General features: G+C 36.3%; 1 protein-coding gene across 3 annotated transcripts in view; it reads left to right on the top strand.

Moving 5' to 3' along the window:
• The window catches only part of GNAI1 (G protein subunit alpha i1), a 38628-nt gene extending 27299 nt beyond the window's left edge, over positions 1-11329 (top strand). Inside the window, exons 5-9 of one of the 3 annotated variants that reach the window (XM_049813658.1) lie at positions 139-267; positions 6753-6882; positions 8132-8285; positions 9184-9387; positions 9500-11329. In XM_049813658.1, coding sequence (XP_049669615.1) covers positions 139-267; positions 6753-6882; positions 8132-8285; positions 9184-9374 — 604 coding nt within the window. In that variant the 3' untranslated portion in view covers positions 9375-9387; positions 9500-11329. Of the gene's footprint in view, positions 1-138; positions 268-6752; positions 6883-8131; positions 8286-9183 lie in introns of all 3 variants that reach the window. The other 2 variants (XM_049813657.1, XM_049813656.1) reach the window with 2 other exon arrangements.
• The last annotated feature ends 11372 nt before the right edge of the window (positions 11330-22701 follow it).

The raw sequence follows: 22701 nt of genomic DNA, 5'->3' as shown, positions 1-22701 counted from the left end.
CTTCTCAGAGAAAGCTATTTTATAAAACAAGTCAAGCACAATATAAAGAATAGACCTAGAACTACTTTTGTAAATTTTCGTGATTGTCTTGCTACTGTTTTATGAATAACTGAAAGCAGTATTTATTTTTACCTTCAGTTACTTGAATGACTTGGACAGGATAGCACAAACCAGCTACATTCCAACGCAACAGGATGTTCTCAGGACTAGAGTGAAAACTACAGGAATAGTGGAAACTCACTTTACTTTCAAAGATCTTCATTTTAAGTATGTAAATCATTCTGTGTGTGCATCTGTCTGTTATGGTTTCTGTAAAGTTCTAGAAGATGAACTTTCAATGATGTAATTTAACAAAGTTGTCTAATGACAACTTTGATCCCCCCCACCCCCACCCCCCCCCTTTCATGAAGAAAATTCCTCATGCTTGGCTTAATTTTCTGAAGGGATGTGGGAGTTGTTGGAGCTCCTGTAATAACTCAGAATAAATATGCAGATATTAAGTAATAAATGTTTTGGTTTTATTGGAAGCTTTTTGTAAAGATATTTTATATGTAAGTTTAATCTCAAAATATTCCATTTTCTGCCATGTTAAATAGCTGTTCTTCTATCAGATTCTTCCCTTTAAAATTAATTGGAGAGCTGGAGGCTTATAAATGTTTGCTGGTGTTGTATGAAAGAGTAAATCAATTTTCATGAAGAACTGAATTCAAGTATGTGTCGTACTTTAAGGTACGACACTTATTCACGCTTTATTTAGTGATGAAAGAATGTGACTTACGTTTCTTGTGGTGCAGGATTTACGAGATAATGTTAATATGCTGAACATTTTATGTCTGAAGACATTCATGATGAAAGCATAGGATAGTATAAATGTAATAATATTCTACCTCCTACTGATCAGGAAGAATGAGAAGAAAACTCAGTAAAACTCACATTGCATCTGCATTTAGATTGTGCAGAGATTGTTGTCAGCATGTCTATACAATGTACTTGTTTAGTAGCTTCATGGAAAATATTTTTTTTTTCATATAAATGCATAGCAAGTACTGTAATATGGATGCTTCAGGGCCATCTGTACTGTGGAAATATATTTCGTTTCCTTGTTTTAGGATTTAAGTATACAAAATTTGTATTCATCCATAAAATAATAGCTGGTAAATGGGAATGAATCTCTTGCAAACCTAAGGAGAATAGTCCTTAGCTAAGCCTCAAGAGAGTTCTTCAGTATTCTGAGGAGCTATCCATTTTCTCACTCCCTTTCTAATGTTTCTTGTTCAGTTCCCTATTGTAGATGGGTTTAAATTCTTCTATACTCTCAATGAATTTGTATGCAGGTAGCTACTTCCAGTCTGTACTGATTAATAGGACTGTTACAAGGACCGTATGATTACACTTCTGTAAAATGTGTAACTTTGACAGGCCTTTGGAAGTATTCAGCTCTAATGTTGTATATTTAAACACCTGTAGAACAGGTGTTTAATTTTTAGGTTCCTTAGGAGATAGGCTTAATGAGTTATTGGAAAGGCTTGAAGAAGTACATTCTTACATAACATTGAAAAGAACTTTTATGGTGAAGTAAAGGCATAAAAGGCTTGATTATACCAAGATGAGGCTACATAAACATGACTAGCTGTGCAATATTGGGTACTTCAATTTTTTTCATTATCTTTCCTGTGTTGCAGTGTGTTTAGATTCTTTGAGGTTGAGCCTCATTTCAGCCTTCTCTATAAAGTGCTTAGCATAGCTTTGATTATTGATTCAATCTAAAATGCAAATAGCAAGTCCTCTTCATCTTGTTTCTATAGACTGTTTCAGAAGTTGAGTCTCTGATGATTTACTACTTTTGTCTTCAAAGAACACCTTATTTTGTAGAAATGTTCTGATAATTTAACAAATTCTTATGGAAATTCAGGTCATAGTACAAAATTATAAACCAAAAATTAAAAAAAAAACACCAAAAAACCAACTATAGAATTGACAGAAGTAACCACTAAAATTTAAGGTATTAATTAAGGTATACAAGTACAAAATATCTTCCTATGGGTACAAACATCACTAATTATTTGAGAACTAAGTAGGAGTAGGTAGCTGACTTGCATTTATATAGGGTGATATCCTGAAGGTAAAGAACATTTTTAAGGAATTCTTTTTTCATTTTTAAATTCTAACAGGAGTAATTTTTAAAATGTTTTTAAGATGGTATTATTCCATTGTAGAACATTAAATGGGCAACGAGCATTGTCGCTTGTACAATAGTATACCCAAGTAGAAGACCTCTTTAGAGAGTATCATGTTTCTGACAGTTTTTGATCAGAAAGTGAAGGGTCTTTGTTTTTCTTCTAATTTGTTCCCTTCTCTACTTATTTTTACTGTGGTTTTTTTAATAAGAATGTAGTAACTCACCACTTGAAGACTTCTAAAAATAACTGTAATTGAATCCCTTCAAGTGCAGTCTACCTGGTCATAGAGTACACTAACATTAAATCGGTAGATTTTTTAATCTACCTGCCCCTCTGCAATCTTACAGCCCAGAGAAAACAGGGAAGGGGGATAATAAAAAATCCAGGTCCGTTTTAATAAGTATGTAATATGTGAGATTTCCCATATATGTATCATACTTTTGTAAACACCCTGCCTCAAAAAAATACTTGTTGAATTCAGAGTCTTTCACAAGGCTGAGGACTGAAATGAACAACTTGTGTTACCTTAAAAAAGAAGTGAAAGCAATCATAATAAATATCCGGTGTCCTTTTCGCCCATATCACATTTTGTATGGGTACTGGAATCGTGTTCTTTGTTTAAATAGTCTGAAAGAAGCAGAACATAGCACATCTGGCAACACTAGCTTTCAGAAACATATTGTGCTAATGAAAGGACCTTGCATAAGTCCTTAAATTTGCACAATTGCAGATAAACTATTCGGAAAGCTACCCATTTAATATATCTAAGTAACACAGCTTAGTAGAGTGGTGACTGGAGAAGTGTCTTTAATGCTTTACATTTAGTTCAATGAAGTAAGCTGTCTTAATGTGGCATAGTCACCTTGTAATCTCATTGGAGAAGTCTGTTTTCTTAAAAGAATGGAAAGTCATTAAAGCATTTCTTTAATTCCTTCATTCTTTAGATAAGGGGGGTAGATTCAGCTGTTACAACCTTCAATTCTTTCAGCATTGCCTTGTATTTCTTTTTAGTCCATTGTAGACTCTGACTTACCTTTCATAAACAAAATATGGTTCTTTTGAGTAGACAAACCATGGATGGTGCTATGAATTTTAGCACCTGAGGCAAGTGCTTAAAAGATGGGCTTGCACACGACCCTGTGCGCACACCTTCTGTCATGGTTTAACCCCAGTCAGCAACTAAGCACCACGCAGCCATTCACTCACTTCCCCCCTCCCACTCAGTGGGATGGGGGAGAGAATCGGAAGGAAAAAGGTAAAACGGGTTGAGATAAGAACAGTTTAATAGAACAGAAAGGAATAAACTAGTAATGATATTAATAACAATAATAAAATTACAATAATAATAACAAAAGGATTGGAATATACAAAACAAGTGATGCACAATGCAGTTGCTCACTACTCACTTGACCGATGCCCAGCTCGTTCCAGAGCAGCAACACCACACACCCCCCACCCCCACCCCCCCTGCCCCTGGCCAATTCCCCCCAGTTTACATACTGGGCATGATGTCACATGGTACAGAATACCCCTTTGGCCAGTTTGGGTGAGCTGCCCTGGCTGTGTCCCCTCCCAGCTTCTGGTGCCCCTCCAGCCTTCTTGCTGGCTGGGCATGAGAAGGTGAAAAAATCCTTGACTTGGTATAAACACTACTTAGCAACAACTGAAAACATTAGTGTGTTATCAACATTCTTCTCATACTAAGTCCAAGACATAACACTATACCAGCCACTAGAGAGAAAACTAACTCTATCCCAGCCAAAACCAGGTTACTCTCCCATATTGGAAGGTTGAATCTGTAAATTGTTCTTATAAAACTTTTTAAAATTTATCTGCAGATTAAGCAGCTTATTTGAGTGTTTCAGTCTTTTGGGACTGTGACCTAACAGGTCTCAGTATGACTTCTAACAGGGCAGATGGAAAGCCTGAGAACTTTAAGACCACTTTGTTCAGAATGGCTGATTTTTCTTAAAGATACTTGCAGCCTTATCTTTTTTTAAGAATTTTGTGTGCCAAATAATTGTTTGTTTATTTTTTTCTGTATGCCTGTATTTCTCTGTACAGATGCCATATGGAGAAGAAGCTTCATTACATAAAACAATCCATCAGGTTCTTATTACTTGCTGTTGAGGTGTTCACTGTGAGACTGTGATGCCAAAACTTCATCCAGTACTAGATTTTAGTATATAAAAATTTCAAAGATGAGTGCAAAAAGATGGTTTGCATAAAGAACTGGGAGTTCAGGTGCACAGTTAGAAAGACAACCCCCAAAAGAGACAAGCATCACTGGTGAAATACACCACTGGGAGAGAGGCTATTCTGAACTGAAGCAAACATTTCTGGCTAAAATCAGTATCTGCGAGTACAGACTGGAAATTACATTTCTTCTATGTTCTAGCAGTTGTCTGTCTTCTGCATTTTCCCTCCCTTCCCAGGATGCATGCTAGCAACATAGTCTGAACGAGCCAAAACTATACAGTGCCTCTTGTGCAGACCTATTTTCTTTACGTATTTTTGCTATTCTTTGAAAGAATACTTTTTACTACAGTTTTTTATTAATACAGGAAGTTGTGCCATGTTTTCTAGTACCTCTCAGTTATCATCTTAGTAATAATGTTTTTGCATTGAGCAGTGTCATAAGATGATATTATTGAACTAGGTGAGACCCATGCAGATTGATATTACGGTACTGCCATCAGTATAAAGCATGTAGTTTCTCATGTTCCTTAGAAGCTGGTGTCCACAAAAAAATAAAAGGAGCAATTTTGTTGTTAAGTTTCTGAGTAAATTTCTGTCTTTTATTCTGTTCTGGTCTATAAAGTATGAGATTTGTTGTTGTTCAACCCTATATGCCCTACTGTCTATCAAAAGCCCTCAGTGTGATAATCTTATTACTAATATAATTCTGAATTATTTTAGGCCATGCTGGAATACCTTTACAAGAATTTTAACTATGCATCTTAACAATTGTTGTTCCAGTCTGGATTTCTCTTCCGTTTTGTATGACATTTTTACCCAAATAAGGCTTTCATGGTAGAGCTGGCCATTCTACTACTTAGAGCAAAGAGGATGGTGATGTAAGAACTGGTCTGTCCTCTGTTCTTTCTCTTCTCTTTTCCTCCTCCCATTTGAACATTTATAGATCTACAGAATTCTAAGCTCTTTTTTTGTGACAATGTAGAAAAATTTAAAATTATTTGTGAAAACCCCTGAAGACAAGTCAAGCCTCTTTAAAAAAAAAAAGGAATAATTGCATTTGCTTGTAAGTAGGAGGAAAAACTAAATTTGTGCATGATAGAATATTGACTGACATAGTGAGGAAAGTAATATGTGACACGTGCATTGTTTTGAAGCCATAAGTCATGGCAAAAATTTGAGACAACAGTATTCTTTTTCTGTGATAGGAAGAAGACAGGTAGAAAAAAAGTCTGTGTTTTCTCTGAGAAGATCCTATGATGTATCTGTCACTTAATTTCAGGATACCACTCTGTCTGGTTTGGGGTTTTTTTTGGTGTTGGTCCTGTCCCCCCACACCATGATTTACTGTTCATTGTATCGGGATGCTGTTTATTTGGCTTGCAAAATACTTGAAGTTCCTAATGAAGTCTAATGAAAGTTCTGTCTTTCAGAGTGGCTGTAGCCCATAATAGTAAATGGCCATTTAAAGCATTTAGATAGCAGAGAAAGGCAAATTCATTCATATCATGCTAATTTGCTGATCATCTGCTGTTAAATTCTGGAATGTGGTCTTTTCCTATTGCTCTATTTCTGCTAAGCTAAGAATGCCAAAGAAACAAGACTCATCTTTATAACTCAGTTTTCCCACTTAACTGCATTTTCAAAAAATGCATTTGAGAGGAAAATTGTTTCTTATTATGTAATGCTTATTTTGTTTTTTAAGAGAATTTTGAAAATAATTTTAGCATCTCTTAAAAAAAAAAATCCCACTTAAACATGGATAATTGAAAAATAGATCAAGTTGCATTTTGGTTTAGGAGAGAGAAGAGCTGAAACCTGCCAGGATTTGGAGATTCCAGATTAAATTTGCAAAAGGGAAACTTAGATTGTATATATTTATATTCAGAATACTAAAACAACACTAATAAAGTCAGTGTTACTTGTATCCAACTTCCATAGTATTGCATTATTTCCAAATATTAAAACAGATACCACTCTGTTCTTAAGGAATCTTACACTGTTGATCAATACTTTTAATTATTTTAGACTTTTTATTCATTTGGGCTAAAGGTTGAATAACACTTTCATCTAGTTTACATGTAGTAAAGCTAACTATTTTTATTTTTTATAGATTACAGTTAACTTAGTTAATGAAATATAGTATTGTAAATAGTTTTTGTAAAATGTATAGGAAAACTTCTCAGGCTTTATTAAAATTGGGGGTTTTTTCATATACTGAGACATTAAATAGTAATAAATGTTGCAGATTTTAATGCCTTTTTGAAAATTTTTTGATCAGACTTACGCAGCTGATACTTTCAGATTTTATTGGTTAACATTCAGAAAGCTAGAAATTCCAAAGTTCATTCTCTGCTTTGCACTTCTGTTTTGCAGAATGTTTGATGTTGGAGGCCAAAGATCAGAGCGGAAGAAGTGGATTCATTGTTTTGAGGGTGTTACAGCAATTATTTTTTGTGTGGCATTAAGTGATTATGACTTGGTCTTGGCTGAAGATGAGGAAATGGCAAGTACCTTAATGCTGGAGAAGGGAATAGTTGTTGGATAGAACTAAATAAGTTTGAAAAGAAAGCTATAAATACATCTTTTAGACTATTACTGCTTTATAAGATTTATGGGTTTTGTGTAAAAGGTCTCAAAGAAATGGTGATAGAATTCATGTTTTCAGGTTTCAAAGTATTTTGTCGTATTCTCAGAAGGAATACTGTGAGACAAGTATTCTTTTCAGCTACACCCTTTCATGTTTTAAAGGACACGTAAATTGAGGCTAGATTGTCAGTAATATACATTTTAGTCTCTTTATGGACGTTAGAAGTATATAATAAGAAATTGCTTGACTTATTAGTTCCTACTTTACCACATGTTTTCCTTTCCTTCCTCAGTCTTCAGTTTTTGTTTCTTTCTAAATGTGTTTCTCTGATCTCTTTCCTTAGTTGTAGAAAGTTTTTCCTTCCTTCTCCCTTCCAACTCCCTTCTAACTCCCTCCACTCCTTTCTCCTCTTTCATGGTGTGACTCCTTCCCATATCAGTATGCACAGAGTACATGCTTTTTACTGAGTGGTCTAAAAGGATGCTTATCTATTGTGTGAGACTCATTAACAAACTTCTGTGCTTTTCCTCATGTTCCGCAACTTCTTATAAAATACAGTTGAGGGAGGAAAGAGAAATTAAAAAAACCCTATCAAGTCAAATATAGTCAAAGAAGGTCATAGCTAACATCCTGCTACTTAAATGACTGGAACTTGGCCAAAGTACTTACATGTTGGATAATTTTTCTACAGAGTTAAAAATTAGGGCAAGAGGAAAAAAAAACCTGCTCCCTTGATTCTCTAGTTCTATGTACCTTTTTTTTTTCTCGTTCTTATGCTGGGATTTTAGCTAGATGGAAAATTTAATTTTCAATTTCCAGAAGATCTAATCAGTATAAGATAAATTCAGGTTACTCAGCAACTCTTGTAGAATATCTGTACTTTAAAATGTCAAACCACCAAAAATTTCTAAAATATTAAACAGCTTAAACCTGGAAATGAGGGGGGGGGGGGGGGGGGGGAAGTAGTTGCTTAAACTCTACTCATGAAAGTGCTCTTTGTGGTGGTCTTGGCTTCTCTGTATTTCCCTGTGGTAAAATGTGATTCTGTATGCTAGAAACTTAGTTTTGTAACTTATCTGGTTAACTTGTAACTATATAAAAAAATATGTATCCTGATTTTACTACTAAGGTCTGCTAAAATACAAGGTGTTTTTTCCAATTACAGAATCGGATGCATGAAAGCATGAAATTGTTTGACAGTATCTGCAACAACAAATGGTTCACAGACACTTCTATTATTCTTTTCCTGAACAAGAAAGATCTCTTTGAAGAAAAAATCAAAAGGAGTCCTCTCACTATTTGCTACCCTGAATATGCAGGTATTGGAGGGGGTTGCAGGTGTCAAGTAATTTTTGGTTAAATTACCTCATTTTTGATGTGCAAATCATAAGAAGTTTAGGTATCTAAAATATTTAAATGAAGGAAAGTTTAAGATGGGGGGGGGTGTTTTTATGGATCACAAATAAAATAGTGCTAAGTCAGATTCATCTTTCTAACCAAGTGAAATAATGCTGGTCCACTGATAGCATTTACATGTTACTGCTGCAACTCCTTTAAGCCTAATTTATTCAGCCCATTCTTTTTTCTGATGTCCTCCTGGTTTTGTACTTAGATGTAATTTTTCTCACTAGCAGGAATCCCTGAGGATACATGAGAGTTTATTTGAACAGGGAGTGTACATACATGTTAGAAGTAGGTGGCTTACTCAGGAAATACATAGCAAAAGAGGATGATTTCATTTAACAAGTCTTATCTTTTTTATGTATCATTTTCACTGTATAACTTCCTTGTACAGAAAATAGCACGTTGGAGGTAAAAAGCTTAGGAGAAATATATATGCCAAATGTCTCTGAGTTTGGGAAAACCCCAAACTTTTTAAAACATAAAAATTGAAAGCAAGTAACTTGCATGAAGGAAACAAAATCTAGGGAACAGTGGTGGATCATTAATGACTTACTCCATCTTTCACTTGAAGTAAATGCCAAGACTCTTCCTGCAGCTGGAATTGATTTGAGTCCTTAGCTTTTATTCTTAAAAATGTGTCCAAAAGGTTTCCTTCAAGATTTATTTATGGTATCTTAAAGCAATGGCTGTGGAATTACTCTTCTTCACATTTAGGTTAACTATTTCCAAAGAACCACTTCCTTCAAAGATATAGTATGCATCTTGTTCTTTCTCAGTTTGAAACCTCCTTACTGAGCAATTTTCTCCTTCTAGGATCAAACACTTATGAAGAAGCAGCTGCTTACATTCAATGTCAGTTTGAAGATCTGAACAAGAGAAAAGACACAAAAGAAATCTACACTCACTTCACATGTGCCACAGACACAAAAAATGTGCAGTTTGTTTTTGATGCTGTAACTGATGTCATTATTAAAAATAACCTTAAAGACTGTGGCCTCTTCTGAGAACAGACAAAAGGTTGTTAAATGGTAAATTACATGCTTGAAAACAGGACTTAGGCATTTGGAATATGCCCATGCTGTGTAAGACCTACATAGATATACTTAATTCTCTTTTATTTTATTTCTAGGTTTGGAGAACGACTTCGCACAATTCTAATCTGATTATTTTCAAGGTGAAAGAAATACAAAATACATTGTGCTGAATGATAGATCAGTACTGTACTTGCCTGTTTTAACAGCTTTATTTATGTTTGTCTTGTAAATTTAAGTAATTAGTTAACACTGAGATGTCAGTTGATTGTATGTAAACTTATAATTGTAGTAATGTATTTGTATAAACGTTGAACGGAATATTTTAGTAACTCAATGTCCTCTAAAATTTCCATGTTTTATGAAGATACTCTTAGAGGAGACAGACACTTTTTGCCTTTGGATTATTTAAACATCTTGTAAAATTAAATTTTCTTTTCATCTTAAGGGTGCATGCTGCCTTTTTCTTTTGTTGGTAATACTGTATATGGCATTAGCTTTTTTGATATTTAAACAGCCTCATACACCTGCTCAGACTTAAAAGAAACATAACCAATAAAACTTGTTTTTTGCCTTAAGTTTTGAAAAACAATCTTTTTATAAATTTAAGATAAATGCAAAGATTATTTTTTAAATTTAAATGAAATCCACAGTTTATGAAATCTGGGCTTGCAGTCTTTGCAGTACAAATGTGGCAACACTGAGAAATTGAATTTTAAGGTTCAACTATCATTGAAGCTGATGGAAATGCAAAAAGGAAGTTGTTAAAACCATATCAATAAAAAAGTTTGAAACTGTGGTCTTTACTCAGTGGAGTGAACGGCAAAATCACCTTTGGGGTTTTTTTTATAGATCGTTAAGAAAGGCTGGACTTCAGAGTAGTATTTTTTCTGCTTACTTAAGAAGTAAAATCATGTTCTCCTTAAACTTTTTGCTATTTTCTGATAAAACTAGTTTGATAATTTAATAACCATAGAAATATCAGGTTCTCCCACAAGACATGGCACAGTAGCTTCACAGATTAAAGTAATTTCCTGTTGCAAATAAAAAGAATCTGCAGTATTTTGGATAGGGTGCTTTAGTTACTTGCAAATGCTGATTTTTTTAATTTCCTCTTTAATTATAATTAAAGTATCACAGTTTCTTTAAATAATAAGTTAAAGAATATGATTTTCTTGTGGTTATGCTTTCATTATGTGATTTGCTATCTTAGGTACATATCATCCATTGCCTTATGGGTAGTGCCAAAACTGATTTTTTTATACAGATTTTAAAATAAATAAGCTTCTATTTGTAAATAAGTTCATGGATGGTTGTCTTAAATGTACGTCATCTAGAAAATACAAACGTACCAAACTTGGAAATATGATTTTCTACAATTGTTAAAATATTTCAGGCAGCTACAGTACACCATAAGTTCTTAGAGAAGTAAATAAGCCTTTGAACCTGTTGCTTTTTTCCTATATTATCTTAGCATTTATGTTCGTAAAAAAGTTCAACCAAAATATTTAAGTCATTGTTCTGTTATTTAATTTTTGATTGTGTATGTGTTTCATTTAGGCCTCAGATAGCTTGAGTAAAACTTATCTGTACTTCTTATTCTTTAATGCTTCCTGTGTTAGGTACAGAATTGCTAAATGTGTTTCAAATGAAAGGTTAGAAAGGAGATAACTTATTACTGGAGGTTGTTAAATATATTCACACATTATGAGCTCTTTCAACAGTTACGGTAAGCAATCTGTATATCCTGGGCTGCTTTTAATTGTGCTTTATGGTTCTGATTTTAAATCTCATTGAACTACCTTGTGGAAATTGTATTTACACCTATGTTCAAGTTGGGTTTTGTACTTAATGTAAAACAAAAATTGGGATCAATCAAATTACATAAATAAATCTAAATTTTGTGCCTTGCTTGAAAGACATGTTTTTCATTAAATGTGCCGATGGAAATCTTTTTGGATCCATCCTATGGAGAAAACTAGGTAGTAAAAATGAGAGGATACGAAGTCAAGAGTAAATAAAAAAACTTTGTGCAAGAAACAGTAAAATGAAAATGAGCATAAATCGATTATTGATTAATCTCTAAATATTCTTCCTTTACCATTGTTCCAAACACCTTCAATTGGAGAATTTTAGAATTTCAAAACTGGTGTTTTTTGAAGTATTTACATAACTTTGCTTGCTACTCAAGGCAAATAAGCTTGTCTTTTCTGACTTGTTGAGCGGACAGCAGGTGTGTTTCCTTATAGATGCTGTGTACTAGTTGATCAATCTTTGTCTTGAGATGGAAGTTGTCAGCCTAGGCCACTGCTCTAGAAAAAGCTACAAGAGGATTTATGTGCAATAGTGGTGGGAGCCACACAGTTTTCACTGCAGTTGTAATAAGGCTTCACTCCATCTCTGTTCTGTCAGGAGGCTGCTTCTCAGTCGGAGCACTGCAGAAAATGGAGGAAATCCTGCAGGTCTGCCACTGTCTGAGAAAGACAGTCCTGTCCCTCAGCAATCTGAGCCTCTGTTTCTTTTCCAGTTCTCCATTCACCTAATTTCTTCATACAAAGTATCCAGACAAACTGCTTTTTCTAGCCTTACGCAAGGAAGCTCCCTCTACTAGCTTAGATATTGCTTCAGATTTTTTAAAATATTCTATATTTAGTATATGTAGGGAATAATAACCTTATGGAGGCTTCTCCAGCCCCTGTGGTCTTGTGAGCATGTTGTCTGTGGCTGAAGTCTCTCAGGAAAATGCAGCCATCATTAAACGTAGTTATTTTTAAGGGGCTTAACTGTGAGGAAGTGTGGTTTGGAAAATTTGGTATTTGGCTTCATGATGCTACCTATTGAATTTGGAGGAAGTTTGATGTTAAACGTAGTAACTTCTTAGTAACTAAAACAAGGCCCAGCATCATAGCATGGGAACAGCATAGCATTTTCTGGATTGCAATTTCTGTTTCCATGTACGCAATTAGCAGCTTCATGATTTAAATTCTACATAAAACCATAGGGAGCAAAAAAGATCTATCTGCAGCATGTTGAACAGCATGATGGCTAGTATGCATTTGGAATTGGGGAAAATGAATGGATAAGTTTCTGTTCCAAATCAAGCAAAAGGAAACCCTACCAAGATACTGGCTATGTGGATGTCTCCTGAAGTTGTTGTACTTCATATTAATAACTAAGAGGCAGTGGGTTAAAGAGTAATGCCAAGGTTGTAAACTTCAAATCCTTGGCTATTTCATTTTGCAAAAAGTGTAGAAGGTGCAACAAGAGGCTGAAAGCAGCTCATCTTTGAATAATTCATAGCCTGTGAGAGAGTGCACTTGAATGAGGAAGATGAGACTGGTGAAAGAGTAACTTACCACTCATTAGCTGTATCAGTGCTTGGAGTTTTTGCTGCCTTGACATAGAGGAAGCTAGGAGCAGAATTTCAATCAGTTATATTTCCAAGTAATTAAAATATGCTGTATTGAAAAATGACTGAGTTAAAATGCATTTATCAAGCTTTTTATCCATAGCATATTTAGGAGCCCAGTGCTTTTCAGTTGGTTATGGTTCCAGACAAGGTGTTTCTGGTTGGTTTGCTCTGCATGTGTTTTTCTTTTTTGTGGTAGGGGAAAGGCTTTATGACTGTTGCGTGACACAGCAGTGATCAGGGTCACTGAGCAGTTTTAGTAATAATTTGCTTGAACTAAGGCATAATTCAGATTATTTTTTAAAGTGCAGTCAATGGGTTGAGATCCATATGGAATAGTGTAATCCTAACCATTTTTGGTCATGCTGCTTCCTGGATTTTAAGAAGGGAGTTTATCCCACAGTGTAGAAATACAGTTCTATAGTAGAACTATATTTCTGTAGTGTAATGCCTCAATTCTAAAAGGAATTTCAGAGCAGCTGTTACAGAAGAAAGATAAATATATGCTGATCAGAATGTGCTGTCTGAAATTTGACTGGCTTCAACTGCAGTGGAACAAAAGATGTTTAAGACCAAATATGTTGTCAATGGAAGTCACTGCTGCTTGACAGAACTAGCTGTTTCTGGCTAACTTCTTTATTCTCCCTCTTTTTCTGTCCTTCCACTAATAGAAAAGTTTGGGAAGAGGTGGTGTCACTGTGCTTTCCCACTCACAGGTTGTGCTATTGTGTAGACCTCTAAGGAATAGGTACCTTGAATCCTGTGAAATATGCTGATCTTTAATTTCTTTTGCAGATAAAGAACATACAGGTGTCTGTATGTAATGTAAGATTATTACTGATACAGTAATGTAAGAATATGCAGACTGATTAGAGAATAAATAAGTGTACTTAAAACTGCGTGTGTTTTTACTGAAACACATGAAGAAAAGTCTGGGAAACTAGGAACTTGAGCAGATAAAGCTTTTCAGTTATGTAGCTTATAATTCGAGAGTGACACACAGTCTGATCAGAAGTCCTTACAGTATGACACAGAGCACATCTCAAATACCTCTTAAAAGTAAGTGTCCTTGTTTCTACAAAATCAGAATGCACATGGCTGAGTGGGAGACACATTTCAAATAGACGCCAAGATACTTCCAGAAGGGTTTGGCCATTTGTCAATATAAAGTGGCAGTTATCTAAACTAAAACAAATGAATAATCCATCAGTTTTGCACATAAACTCAAAGGTGTAATAATTTACTTCAGGAACCATAATGTCTTACTCTGAAAAAAATATGCTGAGGTATAGTCACAAATTCTCACTTTTCCTCTGTTCCAATGTAGTGATACTCTTATGAAGTGATAAAAAGCCCCCATGAAATCGATTCTAAAAATTCTGTGAAACTAAGTCATCCTGAGAATGTTACATAGTTTTGATGGAAAAAGTCTAATACTTATCCTGTGTGCCAGGATTTTTTTTGGTAGATTAAAACAAAGATGCAGCTATTTTTGTTTTGATTCCATTAAACACAAACTTAAAATTATTTGTCTAACTTTCATTGAGAACTTTCTTATTAAAACAAAGATAATTTTCCAATGAGAATAGTATTAAATTTCACCTGGTGTAAATTGCCAAAACTAATATTTCTTTAATAGCAATTATTGGTGGATATATTAAAATAAATAAAAATCAGAAGTTACCAACTGCATAATTTAGAATATAAAACTGAACAACAACAACAACAACCAGAAAAGGCATATCCAAATTATATTCAGTGACTTTATTGTACCAAACATATTTGAACATGTGTTCAGGATGTGATTTTGGTCCTGTATATTATGTCTTAAGATACCTGTAAGTCAGCAAGCATAGTTCTTCACATCCAGTTTCTAATGACAATCTTTCTACTATTTTTAATCTTTAATGAAAATATGGTTTTAATCCTTCATACTTCTAGAAATGTTATTATAAAAAAAGGTCTAATTTGTTAGATACTGCACATGGAGATGAGTACATTTGATCAAATTCTGAAGTTGCTTATAGTATCTTTCATAGCCAAGTTATGTTGGTTTGGCTTAAATGTCATTAGTTTGCCTTGTTTTTCTACTTATAACTTAATTCTTCATAAAATTCTCAGTCTTTGGCTTTCTGATTTTATTTAAGGCATGGAAGAAAGTCATAAACTATATCATCTACTGAGACAAAAAGAACATTTTCAAGATGTTTGTAGTCAGTCAGGCATATGAGACTGATGTTCTGGGAAAGCTTTAAAGTTACTCCATGATGAACTTCACAGCTGTGTCCAACATTTGAAGAAAGCAACTTTGGGAGAGTGCTTTGGCATAAAGCTGGTTTTTGGTATGTTCTTGTATGGTTTTGTTGTCTGGGGCTCTAATTCTCCGGAGGTAGAGTGAGGTACGTGCAGTTGCTCAGCTACTTGCCCCTTTCCCAGGTGAGGCTGTTAGATGTTTGCATATTAAAGGCCCAGGCAGCCTGATCTTACAAATATTGAGGACAGGGGTTGTGAGCTACTCGGCAAAAAGAAATAGTTAAGAGGCACGCTGACTGTCCTGGAGAGGAGAGACCAGAGCAGTGAATAGAGATGGAGGGCGAGGGAGCCGGCTGCTCTTCTAATGTCTCTTAAGTTTGTATTTGAATGCTCTCAGGGTTTAATACAATTTTACAAGAAGAGGTGATGTATTTGGGTGCTGCTAGAAGAAAGTATATTGTACACTTAATCTTGAAAAATCTTGTCCTATCCAGATTCTCAGCCGTTGAAGTTCTCTCTTTCTCTAGTTAAAAGCCGTGCCAGAAAAAATAAAATGCTAATATAGCTGCAGAGTAAGTTTGCTAGTCTTGAATGAGTTTTCTCTTCGAAACCAGAATTTTTAGTGTAGAGTCTCAAAGATGTTCTAAAAGATAAATCCTGAGGCTGTTAAATGAGTTTTATAGTCTTTTAAATATTAAAGTGCAGAGATTCATTTAACTTCATCCCCCCCGGTAAATCTGTGAAAGGAAGATTAATAGAGCACTTAAGGCACGCTGTGAGTCTTCCTGAGACCAGTGCTGAAATACAGTGCTTCCATAGGCTGTAAGAGAGAAAGAATGAAGCATTTTTATCTTCCGTGGAACTGCGGCAAAGAACTGATAGCGCTTCCTGATAGCTCTAGTGTTTTTAATCCAGTACATTGACAGTTTACATCCTTGATGACAAGGAAAGAAGTACTATAGTAGTATCAATGATACAGGACCCTAAACTACCAGAGTACAAGTGTTAAGGTCCTTTGAGGCCAAACTGTGATGTCTGCTGTAGGAGGGTTGTTCACATAAACTGACTTTAAGTGAAAGCTGTAAAAGGAGTTAGCTCTTTCATCACTTTCAAAAGGACTTCAGAAAGCGATGAGCAGTTCTGTTAGAAATGGGATAATTTGCCTCACTTTAATGTTCGGCATCTCAAGTGAGTTAAAACAGTTTGTCAAGTGATCGCCTATCAGCTGGCATGTGGTAATGAGTATGTTTTCTTAGCCTTTGACAAATGCAACGTAGTTCAGTTTATTTAAAACACAATGAAACTTGTACATCTAAGAAGGAAGACATGATCACTAAGGAAATAATTTGCAAAATTAAAATTGCATATTAGGTAACCAAGGCTTGCATTCTTCCAATAACACTTAGACCCATAATCACGTTATGTCAGCATTTCAGAAACTCATTTATGAAGTAGATCTATGCCAGGTTATTGGAGATAGGACTTCTCATTGTCATACTATATGCAGAACTGAGAGGATGATGGCACTAATAGTATTTTCCGTATTCCAGTTGCAAGGCTATTTATTCAGCTGGCAACTGGGATGCTAAGATTCGAACTCAGTCTGATTCTGGAAATACATTTGCCCTGCTCAAATCTGAGAAAAGTACCCTGATGAATGGGCTAGTAAATACTCCGAAAAGCTTATTTTCACATTGTCCTGTTAAATTGATTTCACTTTACATAATACTGACTTCTCATTTCTGCGAGGGCTACAATCTGTATGTATCGCAGTTGCCAATCCTAGTCATTCATTCTTTTGCAACAAATGTGTGTATCTTGTACAAAATAAATAAGCTCAATAGAAGATCTCAGAGTTAGACCTTTACTCAGATCCTTGCTCTGAACCAAAGCAGATGGTGAACTCATTTGCCTGGATCCTGAAGGAGTACCCTAGCCAGCTGTTTTATGCTTTGTGAGCCATGTCCCTCATCTTTGCCTTTGAACAGTAACAAAATCATCCTTGTAGACCTTTTTTCCAGATACCTTCCTGTTTATAATAGTTTACAATGTCTAATTCAGTTTGAAATTAATTTATCAATTATTTTTTGAATGACCAGCAAACAGGAAAAACTTAGAGCTCACTTAAGACTAATCTAGTCATCCTTTAGCTGTTTCTTTGTGGAGCTGGATGGATTCAACCTGCTGAGACTTTCTGTACAATGCATAGTTTTTAGTCCATTCATTCTTACAATTCCTTCCTGCATCAGTTTCCATTTCTCCTTGTGTATCTTGAATTGCAAAGCTATTTATAAGTGAAAAGGGTTTAAAAGTGGAAAGCTTTTTTTTTTTTTTTTTTTTTAATTTTCCTCTTGGTAGGATGGATGGGGAAAGAATACAAAATGAGTGTTTTACTGAAAAATATGTTTGAATCATCTCAACAAGCTTCAAAATTTTCCATTCCCAAAGCTTAACTGTTACTTGAGAAGTCTGCAGATTACTAAACAATTTAATACACTTTTTTTTTTTTTTTTTTAAAAAAGCAGATTGGAAGGCAGAAAAATACATTATCATAGGCTGAAATACCAAAAACTCTTTCTGCCTCCATGCTTTTTCTGGTCATCCATCATTAATGAATGACTTCCTTTTAAGTCATCATGTTATTAGACCAGGGAAAGATAGATAAAAATCAGAATACTGTGTTCATTCTGGAAGAATTCAGGTAGCATATTGAAGAAAGGCCGTCAGTGAAACAGGACTGCAGGAGTTTAACTGGACAGCAGAACACTTTAAATTTCTGAATGAAGGCATGCAGCTTCCTTGCAAGGTATTTGTCCCTTTCCTGATGTGATTTTGACTAAAGGCTGCTGCTAAAGCATTTCTTTGCCTCCTTGTCAACCAGAATTCTGCCCTGGAGCCACTGGTCTTTGACTACTTAACTCCTTAGGGGACTTCTGTGTTCTCAGGTGGCCCAGGAAATATAAGCTGGATGTTTAGGGCAGATATTTATTATAAGCTGTGTTCTGGAAGGCAAAACAGTGGTGTTAACAGGTCTATACAGGCTTCTGTACTTTAAGTACAGCAAATTGATGTTTATAGAATTTCGTTATACCAAAATAAGGTACTTGGCCATCATATCAGCACAGCTCTTCACTTGGATTCTAAGTAGGTGCCCAGTGGTGCTGCATTCTGCCTCTCTGCACTGAATCCTTTGAAAGATAGATGACATGAGACATATGGTGAGAAGCTACCATAATTTACTGTCCTGTATATATTAATCTTTAAAATCTGTTTGTTTGTTTGTTTTTTTATTGATGTCAAACAACACAGAGGGCATGCTGTGGGGCATGATAATCATGAAACAGCATAATTAAAAAGTATTTTGAGTCACAGAGATGAATTTGCTTCTAATGCCAAAGACTGTAGATAATGGAGGCGTAAGAGCCAAATGACAGAACTCAATACTTCTGTGTGGTATTTGAATAGTTTTGCTCAATGGATCTTTGGTTTAGATCTTGGCTGGCTGCTGCTCATTGGAGGCTCTTTAGCTCAAGAGGCAGGTGGTTAGTTTTGCAGCCGTGGTAGTTTGTAATGCTTTGAAAAAATTTCATGCTGTCTTTGTTGCAAAGTGTTCCATCACAACTCTGCCTGTCTTCCAGAGCTATGATCTTATGCAATATATGGAAAATGCCTCAAATAACTGTCCTTCTACAGCTCTATTCTCATTGCCCTATTATGGGTTTAAATATTTTATGGGTCGAATTTAGAGGTTTGGGTTTTTTTCGTTCTTTGTCATTGCTCTCTTTTCCATGTTCTGTAGCACTACAGCTATGCTAAAGGTATTGAGCAAGAAAACCCCACAGGTACTTACAGTCTTGGTGCTACAGTGATTATTGTGGAACACAATGATTAAATGTTTCCTCCACAGTTTAGAGACGTTATGCGTGTTTTCTTTTTCTGTTTTGGGACTCCACTTGAACGTTTGAGTGCTTTTTCAAATTACTTTTTAGTGTAGGCTGCCTGAAATCTCTTTGTAGCCTAATTGGGCCATTAGCTCATGTGGTGGTGCATTCCGCCTCCTGGGCCGCCCTACGACCTCAGGAACTCCCGTTAGGCCTTAAGCTTTTGTGTCACGAGTTGGGCGGTTAAGTGTCCCTTGACTGTACCAGGAACTCCTGCACGGCTAAGGCGGGGAGCAGCGCTGGCCGTACCAAGGACTCTTGTTGCCTGGTGGAGGCGGTGATATGAAGCGGGAGCATTAGTCATCTCCTGACAGCCTTGGAGCACCCCTTATCTGGTTTTTGTTGATCCCCGCCGTCCTTGGAGCCCTCCCTTATCTGAATAGTAGTAGCTCATGTGAAAATGGTACCAGTGCTACCGGAATTCCAGTAATTTGCTGATGACTAAAGCCGATCATCTCGCAAACCTGTAAACAGCGGTCCTAAGTGAGGCCCTTTGAGCTCTCCTGGACCGCAGCAGCCTGCGACCAGCGTCTCCCTCTGAGGGGGACGCGCCTCAGAGCTCACAAACGCTCCAGTTTGTGAAAATCGGAGGACCGTCGCTGAAAGTTGACGACGGGACCAGGGCTGATATCCTTCTCTCCTTGAGGCTTAACCCTTCGCCCGTTCAGAAAGCGTCGAGACATTTGATGTGAATATTTCCCTGAACTCCAGGGGAATTTTTGAAAGTAACAGAGTGAACCTTGCCATCGAACTTTGTGAAGTGACGCTTTTATAAATTCCTATTAAAATCACTTTTGCCAATACCTTTGATGGCGATTCTTAAAGCTGTCCAAACCACTCATTCGCGACGGCTCGTGAAACAGACTTTGGGAAGCTGTGAGCCAGTGTACCTTTCTACATATTTACAGGTGGGTTTTTTCCATCCTCTACGGCTACAATAAATGCACTTGCCAAGTAGTGCATTGATTTAGGGGGATTTTTTTATTAGCAGAGGGAGGTAACAGGAAAGGCAGTGAATGGATCTTGGGGAAGAGGAAGCAGCTGGGGATGCCAGTGGCTGTGGGATTTGTTATAGCTGAAAAATAAGACTAACGTCTCTGTTGTGAATGCTATTTTTAATGTTCTGGAGAGGAAGCAGATGGAAAGAGGCTATCAGATCTGCACAACATGGAAAGATAAAGAATAAGCCCTTTTAAAGCAATATATAATCCTAACGGGTAGATCTCTCTTCTGTAAGTCTCCATATGATGATCATATGGGCATACACGCAGCCTCTGGCTGTCTTCCATGCACCTCCTGAACTCTATGCTGTATGTATGATCAAAGAAGGTTTAGGCATGTGTTTCTGAGCACTTGCTGTGTTGTGTTTGTAAGTGCTTTGCGCATGACTATCAACTGTATCGTGTGTCTTTATTAGGGTTGGTACTTCTTAGAAGTGCAGTTTTCGGTCACTGATAGCCTGCTGGTGGAAAAAGGGAACTGACTGGCTGCTGTTTTAGTGGGGGTGGTCACAGCTGGTCAGTCTGATGCAGGCAGTATGAAACCACGCTGAATTGGGGATGAAGCAGTGATGGTACAAGAGGATTTAGAGGACTGACAAACCAAGACTTTCTAAATGTTTCCCATTTAAAGTGAACAAACTCATCCTGAATTGGAAGTTGCCTTATTTCTGAGACAAATTACCCGCTGTAACCAAGAATGCAGAGTCCTTTTGGCTTTGTTTCCATAGATGATCATTTGAGGTGAACTATCTGGAATAGCATTTCATGGAAGTAAGACATGGCTAAGATTCAATTCCCCACAGTTAGTCGGGACACGTAAGAAGTCATTCCACAAAGTGAACTGCAGCCAAAGGAGTCTGCAGCATGTGCAGATGACATCATGATTTACTGCTCGGGTAGGATTTTACTGCAGTAAATAAGCTTGAGAGATTAGCCTGATCTTGAGGGGGATACGAATCCTCTTTAGAAAAAAAAAACCCACAAACATCAGAACACTGACCACACTTCATTTGTCAAAAACCAGCATCAGAGGTAGGGAATTTCTCTCAAGACACTAGCAAAAGTTACTGGTACTAGAATACAACAGAAAAATGTACCTGACAGTCCTGCTCATTGCTTTGCTGCCAACATAGATGGGAGTTTTCTGTTCAATGTTGTCTGTCCCACGCAACTGAATTCTGCTTCCACTAAGGTTAGAGGATGACCAGCTAACATAATGCTGACTTACCTGGGATGACCACAAAGCCCCACGCAGGCTAGTAAGGCAGGCGAACCATCGCCCTCTAACGTGGCAGTGCTTTTAATGGATGTTGTCTGAATGCATAATGGTTTAGTAGTGGTACTTAGCAAGACATTTGGTACCTGGGAGGCATCTAAGATGGTCTCTATTTAGTCCGATGCAATTAGATCCAAATTCTGCCATAAACAAGAGTATCATATAATAACTTGCAACAAGACTTCCTGTATTAATACTATGTTTTAATGAAACCTATTTAGTAATACTATATACTTTAAAATCCCACTTTTATTCTGAGTTCAATTGCTTTTTATTTATTGTGTATGAGTATATAAACAATACTTTGTTCAGTACAGGCGAGGATGGTTCTTGTACCTGTAAAACAGACCCTTTGCACGTTGTAATGTTCTGTCTTGTGTTTAAGATATTTTCTGTAAGAACAAGCTGGAAGTTCTTTTCCACTAATGGAAATGACATGGCATATTACTCTATTATGGAAAACAAAGGCCAAAACCGACTTAGTAGAATCACTCAAAGACCATTTCCTAGCATACCTAATTCATTATAGTAAATTTCTTGCTCTGAGTTGCACGTGAAGTCTGTGGCAGAACAAGTAAATATGAGATAATCACATTCAGCCTTACTCTTTAGGATGCCTCCAAAATTGCACTATTATCCCTCAGCCATTTCTGAGATCTGGTTCTCTGGGCTGCAGCGATGTAATACAGAAAATTTATTTAGTACTTAATTATCCTTATGGCCTGGAAAGGTACTGAGTCTTTCTCTAAAGGCATAGGTTAGAAAAGTAGTCTAAACTCTCCAAAGAGACAGGATAAAGCACTACTTTAGAAATTAGGTATATAACCTTTTTCTTGGTAAAGTTATGTTTATGTCTGTTTAGAAAGCATGTTTACCTGAACCTTATCTTAGATTAGTCTGTTTTATCATGTTTTTCTCTGCCATAAAAAATAGCTGACTTAAGAGCAGGATTAACTTCTTGGAAATATAGTCCCTATCTTCTCTTCACATTTTGTGTGCTTCTCAAACCCATTTGTAAGATAGTAAATCTTATGTACTAACACTGTTTACAATATGATCTGTCAGCAATCCTATTAAAGTAAAACTGAACCTCTTTTCAAGGATTCATAAAAACTGATACTAAAAACAGTTTGTAGCTGAAACTGAAATTGCCAGACCTGTTCCAGCCTGATTTGCTTTTTATATCCATTAAAGAAAAACAGAACACCACAAACACACCTTGAGTATAGAAAGAAGCTGAGGAAAGTTTTGTCTATGCTACCTTTAATAGGCATTATCAGGGAGTGCATTTAAGTCCTTCCAAGCGTTGCAGACTGGCTTGTGACCGTGCTGTTCTGTTTTGCTGTGCTCTGCAGTGGCTTGCCTGGGCTGTACCATGGTTCAACTGCAGCACAAACTGTTGCTTTTCCTGCAGTGTGGC

The sequence above is a fragment of the Accipiter gentilis genome, chromosome 11 (assembly GCF_929443795.1).
Source record: "Accipiter gentilis chromosome 11, bAccGen1.1, whole genome shotgun sequence".
NCBI lineage: Eukaryota > Metazoa > Chordata > Aves > Accipitriformes > Accipitridae > Astur > Astur gentilis.
Note: the sequence above shows the minus strand (reverse complement) of the source record. Positions and strands in the feature narration are given on the sequence as shown.